Source organism: Sciurus vulgaris, assembly GCF_902686455.1.
Source record: "Sciurus vulgaris genome assembly, chromosome: 12".
NCBI lineage: Eukaryota > Metazoa > Chordata > Mammalia > Rodentia > Sciuridae > Sciurus > Sciurus vulgaris.
Window position 1 is genome coordinate 43,231,077 of NC_136473.1, and position 12,861 is coordinate 43,243,937.

Genomic DNA, 12,861 nt, shown 5'->3' on the forward strand with positions numbered 1-12,861 from the left:
TTCTTTCATTTCCTTCTTTAGTGTTCTGTAGAGGTTCTTTAGAGGTCTTCACCTCTTTTGTTAGATTGATTCCCAAGTATTTTTTTTTTTTTTTTGAGACTATTGTGAATAGAACTGTTTTCCTAATTTCCCATTCAGAGGATTCATCGCTTATAAATAGAAATGCATTAGATTTATGTGTGTTGATTTTATATCCTGCTACTTTGCTGATTCATTTATTAATTCTAGAAGTTTTCAGGTGGAGTTTTTTGGATCCTGTAAATATAGAATCATGTAATCGGCAAATAGTGACAGCTTGAGTTCTTCTTTTCCTATTTGTATTCCTTTAATTTCTTTGGTCTGTCTGATTGCCCTGGCTAGTATTTCAAGAATGATATTGAATAGAAGTGGTGAAAGAGGGCATCCTTGTCTTGTTCCAGTTTTTAGTGGGAATGCTTTCATTTTTTCTCCATTAAGAATGATGTTGGCCGTGGGCTTAGAGTAGATAACCTTTACAATGTTGAGGTTTGTTCCTACTATCCCTATTTTTTCTAGTGGTTTGAGCATGAAGGGGTGTCATATTTGTCAAATGCTTTCTTTGCATCTATTGAAATAATCATATGATTCTTAACCTTAAGTCTGTTGATATGATGAATTACATTTACTGATTTCTGAATGATGAACCAACCTTGCATCCCCAGGATGAACCCCACTTCATCGTGGTGCAGTATCTTCTTAATATAGTTTTGTATGCAATTTGCCAGAATTTTGTTAAGGATTTTTACATCTATGTTCATCAGAGATATTGGTCTAAAATTTTCTTTCCTTGATGCATCTTTGTCTGGTTTTGGTATCAGAATGATTCTAGTTTCATAGAATGAATTTGGAAGGGTTCCCTCCTTTTCTATTTTATGGAATACTTTGAGGAATATTGGTATAAGTTCTCCTTTGAAGGTCTTGTAGAACTCAGCTGAGAATCTGGTCCCAGGCTTTTCTTGGTTGGTAGGCTTTTGATGGCTTCTTCTATTTCATTGCTTGAAATTGATCTGTTTAAATTATGTATGTCCACTTGGTTCAGTTTGGGAAGATCATGTCTCTAGAAATTTGTCGATGTCTTTGAGATTTTCTATTTTGTTGGAGTATAAATTTTCAAAGTACCTTCTAATTATGTTATGTATCTCAGTGGTGTCTGTCGTGATATTTTCTTTTTCATCATGAATTTTAGTAATTTGAGTTTCTCTTTCCTTCTCTGTTAGTGTGGCTATGGGTTTATCTATTTTGTTTACTTTTTCAAAGAACCAACTTTTTGTTTTGTCAATTTTGTTTCATTTTCATTGATTTCAGCCCTGATTTTAATTATTTCCTGTCTTCTACTACTTTTGGTGTTTTTCTTCTTTTTCCAGCACTTTGAGATGTAATGTTAGGTCATTTAGTTGTTGACTTTTTATTCTTTTCTCAAATGTGTTCCATGCAATGAATTTTCTTCTTAGTACTGCTTTCATAGTGTCCCGAAATTTTGATATGTTGTATCATCATTCTCATTTACCTCTTAAGAATTTTTTTTTAATCTCCTCCCTGATGTTTTCGGTTTTCCATGCTTCATCCAATAGCATATTATTTAGTCTCCAGGTATTGGAGTAGTTTCTGTTTTTTTATTTTATCATCGATTTCTAATTTCATTCCATTATAACCTGATAGAATACAAGGTATTATCTCTAATTTTTTGTATTTACTAAGGGCTACTTTGTGGCATAACATATGGTCTATTTTAAAGAAGGATTCATGTGCTGATGAGAAGAAAGTGTATTCACCCATTGATGGATGGAATATTCTATATACATCTGTTAAGTTTAAGTTATTGGTTGTGTTATTGAGTTCTGTGGTTTCTTTGTTTAGTTTTTGATTGGAAGATCTATCAGTGGTGACAGTGGTGTTAAAGTGACCCAGAATTATCATGTTGTGGTCTATTTGATTCCTGAAATTGAGAAGGATTTGTTTGATGTACACAGATGTGCTCTTGTTTGGGGCATAAATATTTGCGATCATTATGTCTTCCTGATTTATGGTTCCCTTAAGCAGTATGAAATGTCCTTCTTTATTCCTTCTGACTAACTTTGGCTTGAAGTCCACTTTTTCTGATATAAGGATGGAAACCCCCTCTTTTTTACTGAGTTCATGTGCGTGGTATGTTTTTTTCCATCCTTTCACCTTTAGTCTGTGGATGTCATTTTTTATGAGATGAGTCTCTTGAAGGCAGCATATTGTGGGGTCTTTCTTTATAATCTGATCTGCCTGTCTATGTCTTTTGATTGATGAGTTTAATCCATTAACATTCAGGTATCTTCAAATCTGAAGGTTAGTTTTGCTGGGTATAAGATTCTTGGTTGGCAACCATGTTCTTTCAGAGCTTGAAATATGTTGTTCCAGGCCTTTCTGGCTTTAGGGTCTGATTTCCCCCTCTATGTGATCTGATGCTTTTCTCTTGCAGCCTTTAAAAATTTCTATCTTTATTTCGGATGTTAGGCATTTTCATTATAATGTGCCTTGGTGTGGATCTGTTGTAATTTTGTGCATTTGGTGTTCTGTAAGCCTCTTATAGTTGATTTTCCATTTCATTCTTCAGGTTTGGGAAATTTTCTGATATTATTTCATTGAATAGGTTGTTCATTCCTTTGGTTTGTATCTCTGTGCCTTCCTCAATCCTGATAATTCTTAAATTTGGTCTTCTCATGATATCCCATAATTCCATTCATGATTTCTTACCATCTCCTCTGTTTAGTCAACTTTATTTTCAAAAAATTAAATATTTTGTCTTCATTGTCTGAGGTTCTGTCTTCCAAGTGGTCTAGTCTGTTGGTGATGCTTTCCATTGAGTTTTTTATTTGATTTATTGTTTCCTTCATTTCAAGGATTTCTGTTTGTTTGTTTGTCTTCCAGAATCTCTCTCTCTTTACTGAAATGATCCTTTATTTCCTGCAGTTGCTCTTTTAACTGTTTATTGAAGTGATTGCCCAATGCCTGCATTTGCTCTCTTATCTCATTCTTTACTTTGCAAATCATTTTAATTATGTATATTCTGAACTCCTTTTCTGACATTTCTTCTACCATGCTGTCATTGGATTCTATTAATATAGAATCTTGGTTTGTTTGGAACACTTTCTTCCCTTGTTTTTTTCATGTTGTTTACATCGTTCCCTCTAGCAGTACAGATCTGGGGTATTGCAGTTTTCCCCCTATTGGCTCCCACATAAGGAGAGATCAATATTAGCAGCACCCAGTACAGACAATATGCAGCCCTAAACCAAATAGCCCCTATGAAGATGTTAACAATATTGTCATAATAAACAGAGAGGATGTGTTCAATTATTGTCTACAGTATAACAAATAGATTTTCAATGAGGTCTACGGTTTCTAATGGAGGACAAAGAGGATGGGGAGGAGTGTAGGATGTAACTGTTAATGGGATAAGAAAGGAGTATATAGAAGTACTAGATTGTAGGAAGAGTAAAAGCAGAATCAAAAGAAGTTGGTTTTTAGCTTGAGAAAAGGGAGAAAGAGACTCTGAGGAAATAGGTAAACAAAAGGAAAAGAGAGCAAGAAAAATAAAGAAATAAAAACTTAAGAATTTTCAAAAAGGAGAAAAAAAATCTACACCATAACAGTCATATAGTAGTCAAACCTCCCAGTCTTCAGTAGCCTGATGCATGCGAGGTACCTGACAATGAACTTCCCGTCTCCAGCAGGTGTCTCAGGATGGGATTGACCCCACCTAAAGATGGCAGCTTCCGCTTCCAGGATAATCCAAGATGGCTGCACCGGCTTCCAAACGTGTTTGCAAACAGGGAACTGCAGTGTGGGGCGTGGTTGCCAAGTCTGTGTGGGGTGCAGTTAGTCAGGCTGGGGGTCCTAAAGATGGGACGCAGTTGGTCAGGCTGAGCGGTCCTGGAGGCCAGGCATGTTCAGTTGGGTCAGGGGTCCTGCGTGTCCTGGCTGTTGTCCTAAAATGGCAACAACCACATGTAACCAAACCTGTGGGTACTGTGACAATGGACTTCCAGGCAACAGCAGGCAACTGGTGATCAGCTGGCAATCTACAGGCTACTGGTGGATGATTAGGATGTGGACCTTGGGCAGTGGGTGATGGGTAGGTGAAAGGCAGACAATGGGCAGGCAAGAGGCAGGTAAACAAATGGGCAAATGCAGGATGATAGGTAGCAGTCAGCGATCTGCACTCAAAAAGTAGTCGTTATGCTGGCAGGCTGCGGGTGATCCTGGTGGACAAATGGGGTAAACAGCAGGGGATCAATGAACAACAAAGACTGCCTCACAGAGAAACACATTTTCCTCTGCTTAAAACCTGAGTTACAGAGCGACAAGGAACGCAGCCTCGCTCTAGTCCACCTTCTTGGATCTCCCTGTCACTTGTTAATGTAATTACTTAATATGCCTTATCTCAGGTATCCAAGAGCTATCAATAATTGTAGACTTCCTACAAATTCTGTGCATCCTGATTTAATATATTTATTTACAACTTTAGTACTTTTTCTAAAAAGATGAGATGATGATGCCAAAAATGAAAATAGAACTTTAAAATTAAAATTATAAATAAGGAAAAAGCAAATATAGCAATGCATTTAGGTGGCTATTATAAAATGATTGACTAATCAATTTGCCAAGAACCTCATGGTGACAAAATTAAGAAAGAAGACAAGAAACGACATGATTATCCTTGTCTGATTTTTCCAGACCACAGCACTAGCTCTACTTCTTACTGTAATGTGAAATGTTTCATAGCATCCTTTTCCTTTTTCATCACTGATTGTTTTCTAAAATAAGTTAATCAATCTGCTTTCCAACTGATTCCTACTATGCTACTTATTTATTTGAAGCATGTCAGTTTTGCTAAAACATTCAACTTCCTGATCAAATATTAGTTTACTAACTAGGTATTGAAATTGAGGTTGATTTTAAATTTTTAATTCTGTTTCACGAGATGGTCAGCTACCTACCTTCCTTCATATCCCTAGCATCCTGGAAGCAAATTGTTCTTTGAGCCTTGATTCACAATTCCAAAATCTAAAAAGCTCTGACAACAAAATTTTATCAAAAAATTGATAAAACTCATTCATAGGCAAAAACCTGAACTGAAATAAGACAATTTAAAAATCTTCATGTGTCTTACTTGTGGATACTCACATATTTTGCTATAAGAAGTGACAATAGATTTAATTATGGGCTCCTCTGAGCATTATGTAACATTTGATATATGCATCTTATTACTTTTATAAAATTTGAAAGTATAAATTGCAAAACACATGTGGCCCCATGAGTTTCAAAAGGGCTTTGTAGATTTGCAACAACCAGTTCCTAGACTAGCATAGGTGTCTAGTAAATGTGAATTGAAATTTGATTAATATGAAGTTCTTAGAAACGAAACTTTTCCACCACCAAGCCTTGTGACCTTACAGCCTCTGGGAATAAAATAGATGATTCAGTCCTTAGAAGCAGGGCCCCTTAATTGTTCTCTCAAGGTTGTAGTAATTGGTCTTTGGTAAGGCTAATAAATTGAGGGAGAATCAAATGTTATTCTATCAGTTAAAATTGTTCCTATTAGTATCCTAGAAGTGCTTTTTTGTGTGATTCATATTATTTTTTTAATGTCATCTCTCTGTCTTATCACTCTGTTTCTTTTTGTTTTTGTTCAACATTTTTTAAAGGTGTCACATCAGCTTTTTTTAATACTGGTGATTTAATTGCAAAAGCGCACATAAACAGTTTGAAAGGTGTGAGAAGAAATTCACAAGTCACATGGGGAGACAGCAACAAAGCTAGCATTCAGTCTGGAATTCATCCATAGTGCAAAACAAATCGCACTGCCAGTGGGTCAAATGGTGTATCCTGAAATTGAATGAAAAATAAGTTTGACATAAGAAATATTTATTTCATACCACAGAGACAGTGGGTAATCAAAATTTAGGCTTTACCCTCATAAAGATTAAGTATAATAGGGAAAGCGGGGCATGTGTATAAAATAAATAAAATATACAACAGACTATACCAGAGGAAACTTTGTAGCTCAAATCAGGAAAATAGGTGAGGCTGTGAAGGTGAGTCAGAATTGAGCAAATGGAGGGGACAGACTTGCAGAGTACAAGAAGGAGGACAGCACCCTCCTCTCTAGAAGCTGTATGTTTAGTGGTAGAGACACACATAAACACATAGATCATTATGGGAAATGGTTTATATTATAGTAGGGGGTATGGAACCATAGAAAAGAATAATAATCCTCAGTGAAGCTGGACAGGAGTTCATGTTCAAGTTGGGTCTTGAAAGGCATGGGCATTTACTCAGAAGGGTAAGAGGACATCAAGGAATCTGTTGTAAGCAGAATAAATCAGATGATGATGTGAACTCTCAATAACAGGACAGTTATACTACAATAACTTTTCATGTTATCATTTCAGTTGAATCAAGCAACACTTCTGGAACAACACAGAGTGGAAAAGGTTTGCAGAATAAGAGTCAGTTTAGGACCATTGCACCAAAAATTGTGCCCAAAGTCCTAACATCCAGAGTGCTGCCATGTCATTCACCATCACTCTCCGATCAGGGGAATCTGGGGCCCTCCATCAAGCCGCTGGGGATGCCTACCCAGAACTATGCTCTGATGCAGGTTGCGGGCCAGGAGGGGACATTTTCTCTTGTTGCTTTGCCGCATGTTGCCTCCCCTCAACCAGTTCAGAAACCCAGAATGCCTGAAAATCTTAAACTGCCTATTCCCCGATATCAACCCCCAAGAAGTAACAAAGGATCAAGAAGGAAAACCATCCTGAGCTCTCCTGAGAGTGGCTGTAACAAATCGCCTGCTCAAACCCAGATGTGTCCTCAGATGTCTCCTGTACCTGCCCATCCTGAAATCCCACATAAACCCAGTCCCTGCAAGAAGCTGCCATCACTAGACAAAGCCCCAGCCAGCATCAACACAGCTATACTGACCAGTGGCAGTGGCCACAGAGACTCAAGATCTCCAGTAACCAACAACCATGGAGATGTGACTCCTCCTGCCATGCCAGCATTGTCTACACCAGGGGAGCCCTGTGCCAAGCAGAGCTTCCCAAAGATTTCAGAGAGAGTAAACTTTACAAGCAAGAAAATACCCAGTAAACCATCTGCTGTAGCCAGTGAAAAACTTAAAGAACAAGTTGATCATGCAAAAGCCATAACCAGTTTATCACCAACCATTTTGGGCGGTACAGTTCAATTGATCTCTTCAGTCCCCAGAGGGAAGCTGCCAATCTTACCCTACTCTAGAATGAAAACAGCAGAGGTTTGCAAAATTGAATCCGATGCCAACATTGCAGATTTTTCTTTACTTGGGGCAGACTGTGATAAGAGATTCTCCATCACAGAAGACTTTAATGCAGCCACCAAAATGGCCAGTAAGATGCCTGTTCCACAGGTGTCAAAGCAGAGTCTTTGTGAAAGTGCCTTTTGTCCAGTTACCAAACTAGATCTCAACCACAAAACAAAACTGAACGGTGGGGCAGCCAAGAGAAGAGGAAGAAAACGAAAGATACCAGATGAAATTTTGACATTTCAAGGGAAAAGGAGGAAATGCATTCTTAATAAGTGTAGAGATGGTAAAGAAAGAGCAAAAAATGATCCCCAGGAATCCAGAGACCAAAAACCTGGGGTCCTGAAAAAATACCGTAGCATTATGCCTAAACCTGTAATTGTTGTGTCTGCTTTGGCTCCTCTTGCTTCTCCTGCAGCTGTGCTACCATCACAAACACCCAGCAGCCTGGGACAGGACACTTTGTTAAATAATTCACTCACTTCTAAATATCTCAGCTGTAAGCAGAACGACAGCCCTTCCTCTAAGCCCAACTCTGTGTTCAGAAATGGATTCTCTGGCATTAAGAAGCCTTGGTACAGATGTCATGTCTGTAACCACCACTTTCAGTTCAAACAGCACCTTCGAGACCACATGAATACACACACCAACAAACGGCCATACAGTTGTCGGATTTGTCGCAAGGCCTATGTACGTTCTGGCAGTCTAAGCACACACATGAGACTTCATCACAGTGAGAATCGTCTGAAGAAACTCGTGTGTTGTGAGTTTTGTGCAAAAGTATTTGGTCACATCCGAGTCTATTTTGGCCATCTGAAAGAAGTGCATAGGGTCGTGATCAGCACTGAGCCCTCGCCCAATGAACCACAGCCAGGGGCCATGCCAAAGAACAGAGACAGAGACCCTAGTATGCAAGGGATGGAGGGGCCCCTGGAGAGGTGAGTGCTAATGGAGTGGAAGTCCGGCACAAAATCCTGTTTTGATTTGGGGAAGAGGGGAAGATTTCATATTCAAATAAGATTTTATGAAAACATCTCTCAGATTAAGATTTCATAAGGTAGCTACCTATTCCCCCTAGTTCTGTATCAAATGATCTCATTTTCTTTGGTGTCTGGTCAGTCACTATTTTTAATTAACCTATGTATGCCAGGGAAGAAATGCTAGTTTGAGGTGTGCTCAGGACAATTGGGTGACAGATTATTCTTGCATCTGAAAATGAAATAGTAAATTAACATATATAGTTCTTGGTAGTGTTTACAAATAATTTTCCCCAAATTCATGTCCACAGAATTTCTATCTAAACAACAGCATCTGCCCATAACACAGGGTGACTCTTGGTGGAGTCTCAAGATCTCTGCTGCATTGACCACTCCCTAAGACACCCAGACCTAACATGCCCCATTTTCCTATCAGGCCAGATTAATCTGTGTCATTCCTTTTTGCAAGCACTGCTTTCTCGCATTATAAATAAATAAGCTATGTAATTTGGAAGCCTGGCAAGCAGACCTTACAGCAGTAACGAACCAGGGAAATGCCCTCAGTGTGGGCCATGTGTATCCTCTTTCCACCAAAGTAACAAGGAGTTTCACTGGAATTAATTCTTATCAGCATCATGAAAAGAAAACTTTTTTCAGCACTTTAAATTCTCTGCCTCTTATTTTTCATTGTTCCATTTGCTCAAAATGTTTTCAATTCAATTTTGGCTTACTCTGTCATATTCAATAAATAGGACTTGCCTTTCCTACCACTTCCTTGCCTTTCTGTAGTTTCTTTTTGTTAAGCATTTGTTGCCTCTTCCATGCTTTTCACTAGTGTACAAAGAAACCTTCCTTCTTATTTTCCTGCTGTCAGATTTTGATGTTTGAGTAAAATGTCCAAACTGTGTTTTGTGCTCAAGGATAGGGAGGGCAACAGTGGGTGGTAGGGGACATTTACCTTCAACTGCAGCAAGAGACCCTGTAGCACCTGACTTTATACTCCATAATTCTTCCGTGTTACGTTCCCCTGTTCCTGTGGTAACCAAAGAGGTGGCTTGCCGGGGAAAGGCACAGAAGCACAGACTCTTCCTAAATGACCCCTGATGTCCTGAGAAACAGGACTGCTGCTGGAGTCCTTCCCAGGCTTCTGCTTCCTTGGTTCTTTCTGTTTACCCCATTCTTTTTACTTCTCACAGTAGGTGTATTTTAGATCCCTGAGGGCTTAGAACTGAAAGGAAAGTTCCAGTTGTGTTTTTCCATGAAATCTTACATAGACTTTCCCCCGCCTTTTCAGGGAAAACAAGTCAAGCTTGGAGGAAGACTTCCTTCTAAACCAGGCAGATGAAGTCAAATTACAAATCAAGTGTGGCCGTTGTCAGATCACTGCTCAATCTTTTGCTGAAATAAAGTTCCATCTGCTTTATGTTCATGGAGAGGAAATTCAGGGCAGGCTGCAAGAGGGAATCTTACCAGGCACCAAAGGAGCTCAGGAGGCGCTGGTTAAACATGCTGCTCCTGACTGGAAACAGCATCCGGAGAGAAGGCGGCAGGTGAAGGCTTGTGCCTCTGAGGAGGAGTACCGTGCACTCCCTAAATTGAGAAGACCACTCTACCTTCACCACCAGAATGGTGTGGAAATACTCATGGAAAATGAAGGAGGCCAACAAGGAGCAAATGAGCCAGGGGAAGAACCCCAGGGCCCTGAGTGTCCCAGCCCCCATACTGTTCTCCTCTGGTCCCATTCAGGCTTTAACTGTCTCCTTTGTGCCCAGACACTGGGAAGAAAGGAGGAGCTTTTCCTGCACTGGGAACACAGACATAACTGTGAGGACCCTTCCAAACTTTGGGCTATTTTAAGTACATTCTCGAACCAGGGAGTGATTGAACTTTCCAGTAAAACTGGAAAATGAAACCCTGAGGCAAACTGGGGTTAAAGAGAGTTTTGCTAGCACCTTTCTATCAAAGCTTTGTGTTTTATGGTGGTACTTAATTTTAAGAATAAAACAAGTTAGAATCAACATTAATGAACGCAAGTAATTTTTGTACATAGTTTTATTTTCTTATGAAATAAAATATATGCCCTGGATGCATATTTTTCTAACCATATGCAGTCTGACTTTAAAATTCTATGTACTGACTTTATTTTATCTTAGACTTTATTTCAGAATAAATAAAAAGATCAAAATTTGGAGATTGAAACATAGAGGATTATAGGTTTCTTCAAATAATTCTCAGTAAAAGTGTGTGTGTGTGTGTCCTTTTGTTCAGATATTTTCTTACATACACCAACAAATGTGAAGAATTTACAGGTGGCAATTCCATTTCAGTCCCAACCATGGTATCAAATTAGATAGTAAATGTTGATATTTATTAAATTCCTTGGTTTATTTGAATATGTTGCCAAGCAGTCTTTTTATAAGGTTGTCTTCTACCATGATTTGAAATATATGCTTTTAAGACTTAGATTTCTGTGTGTGATTTTATGATTTTCTTAAATGCATGTTGCCTTGAAGATAACTTGGCAAGTCTCACAGCTGTAGTGTTCCATATCAAAATAATAAAGAATTTTTAGTACTTCAGCTAATAAAGAAATCCACTTTCTTGGTAAAAAGTTGTTTTCAAATAGTCTTTGGGACCAGAAAATTTACAACCTGGAAAGTGAACAAGATGTTTCGGTCCAGATGTGTAGGTGTTTCGACTGCTCTCTCACTCCCCAGTAACTTCAGAGGGTTGTCGCTAGCTGATCAATTTTAGATACAACTATACCTTTCAAGCCTGGGCTGTCTTTGAAAGTCAAGAGTAAATGATTGCCTCTTAAATTCCTGGGAAATTACCTTGAATCAGAAAAGTTGCCATTTGAAGTTTCTGGTCATCCTGGCTGCAAAATCATTTTCTGAGACAGGGGAGTCAGAGCATTCATCTCAATAGAATTGCCGCTTTTGCAGGAAAGAAAGTAGTGTGCTTGTGGCCAGCCTTGTTTGCTGAAGGTTGGCCCAGGCATGGTCATAACATTTTTCCGTGATACAGGAAGTTACCCAACAGAGGAAGCACTAAATTCTAACTGATAAGCTAATGGGTCTTAAGTCATCTTTGTCATAGGTGCCATGTGGCTAAAATAGTGCAAAAAAGGCAAACTTAATCCCTGCCTTGTTTGCAAATAGTTTTATGAATTTGAGGGGGGGAGTGCAAGTTTGGAATTCTCTGAAGGATTTTGCCATGGTTTATCAATTGATCAGACTATACCCTATTCAAAGGGTTAATATCAGACCTCCACTGTTTCATAGTTTTAGAATCCCTGTTTAGTAATGAAATAGCTGTACCACTCAGTACAGTTGCCAGTTCGTTTCCTGGAAGACTGGTCTTGAAGACATTACAAAATGAGATCTACCCAAGACAATTATTTGGCCCTAAATTCAGACTATGAAATAATTTGCAGACTGCTCAGTCCTCAGATATTAAGTATCATTTCAGAAATACCAGTTGGTCAAGGGCAGACTGGTGAGTCTGGATATGTATGGAGGTCATGATTGCATCACCCAGCAGGTATTGGGAAGTTTGATGTCCTCTGGGTTGTGGAGACACCTACCTGTGGCCTGCATTTAACCACATATTCCCAGGGTAAGATCATAGACAATCTCTGGATGGAAGCAGAGTTGGAAATGGGGAAAAGAGCAAAGGAAGACAGAAGATATTATTGGCTCAGGATGAGGGCCTCTGGCAGGATCCCTTTCTAGAGTGCATTTCAGAGCAGTGGCTCTAGTGTCCTAACTGAATTTAGGCAAGTCATCAGACACTAGTCCATAGGGGGCAGGGGAACAGGCAGGAAAGACTGGAGAGGTCAACACTCATTTTTAAGAAAACTCATTCTTAGAGAGAAGGGAACTTGGAGTCCAGATGCCATTAATGTTTGTTAAAATTCTTAGCCCTGGAAACACTTGTCTGCATTACGGTGTGGACAGCCGCAATGCCACCCAAAGTAAGGAGTTTCTGGCCCTTAAAGCAGTTCTTCCTCAGAATGGTAGGAAGAGAGGCTGTTACTGGGGAGGTAGGAAGACAAGGGAGGAATTTAGCTAAAGTAATTTTGGAAACAGTTCAGGGCCTCCCTTGGGTGTTAGAAGTGTTATTGGCACAGTCCTAACCTGTACACTTAACCTAAAGGTCATGCAGTATAGAAAAAAGCTCTCTAACACTTACTCCTGTGACCTTGAGGGTTTCCTTTCTGAGACTCCATTCCCTCTGCTGTAAAATGCCAGCAATAGTCCTATCTGAGGGCATTGTCGTGAAGAGCCCATGAGATGCAAATAAAATGTCCAGCACATTTGGGTTACATAATAACAGGTGGCTGGTATTTATTGCACTTTTGACCAGATTTGAAAGAAGAGATATGTTATACCATATAAAGATTATTTAAAACAGCTCAGGTAGACCTTAAGTACAGATTTCAAGGATGAAAGCTCTACTGAGAACCACAGAATTTTGATTCTCTGCATAAAAAGTACATTTTAATTTTTAATAAAACGGGTTTGGATTGCATGGAGGTTTGGCGAGTGT

General features: G+C 39.1%; 1 protein-coding gene across 25 annotated transcripts in view; it reads left to right on the top strand.

Moving 5' to 3' along the window:
- The window catches only part of ZNF438 (zinc finger protein 438), a 203,281-nt gene extending 190,674 nt beyond the window's left edge, over window positions 1-12,607 (top strand). For all 25 annotated transcript variants that reach the window (XM_079105836.1, XM_079105833.1, XM_079105821.1 and 22 more), the window contains 2 exons: window positions 6,444-8,271; window positions 9,605-12,607. In XM_079105836.1, the coding sequence (XP_078961962.1) occupies window positions 6,444-8,271; window positions 9,605-10,220 (2,444 nt within the window). In that variant the 3' untranslated portion in view covers window positions 10,221-12,607. The remainder of the gene's footprint in view (window positions 1-6,443; window positions 8,272-9,604) is intronic.
- Window positions 12,608-12,861: the final 254 nt, after the last annotated feature.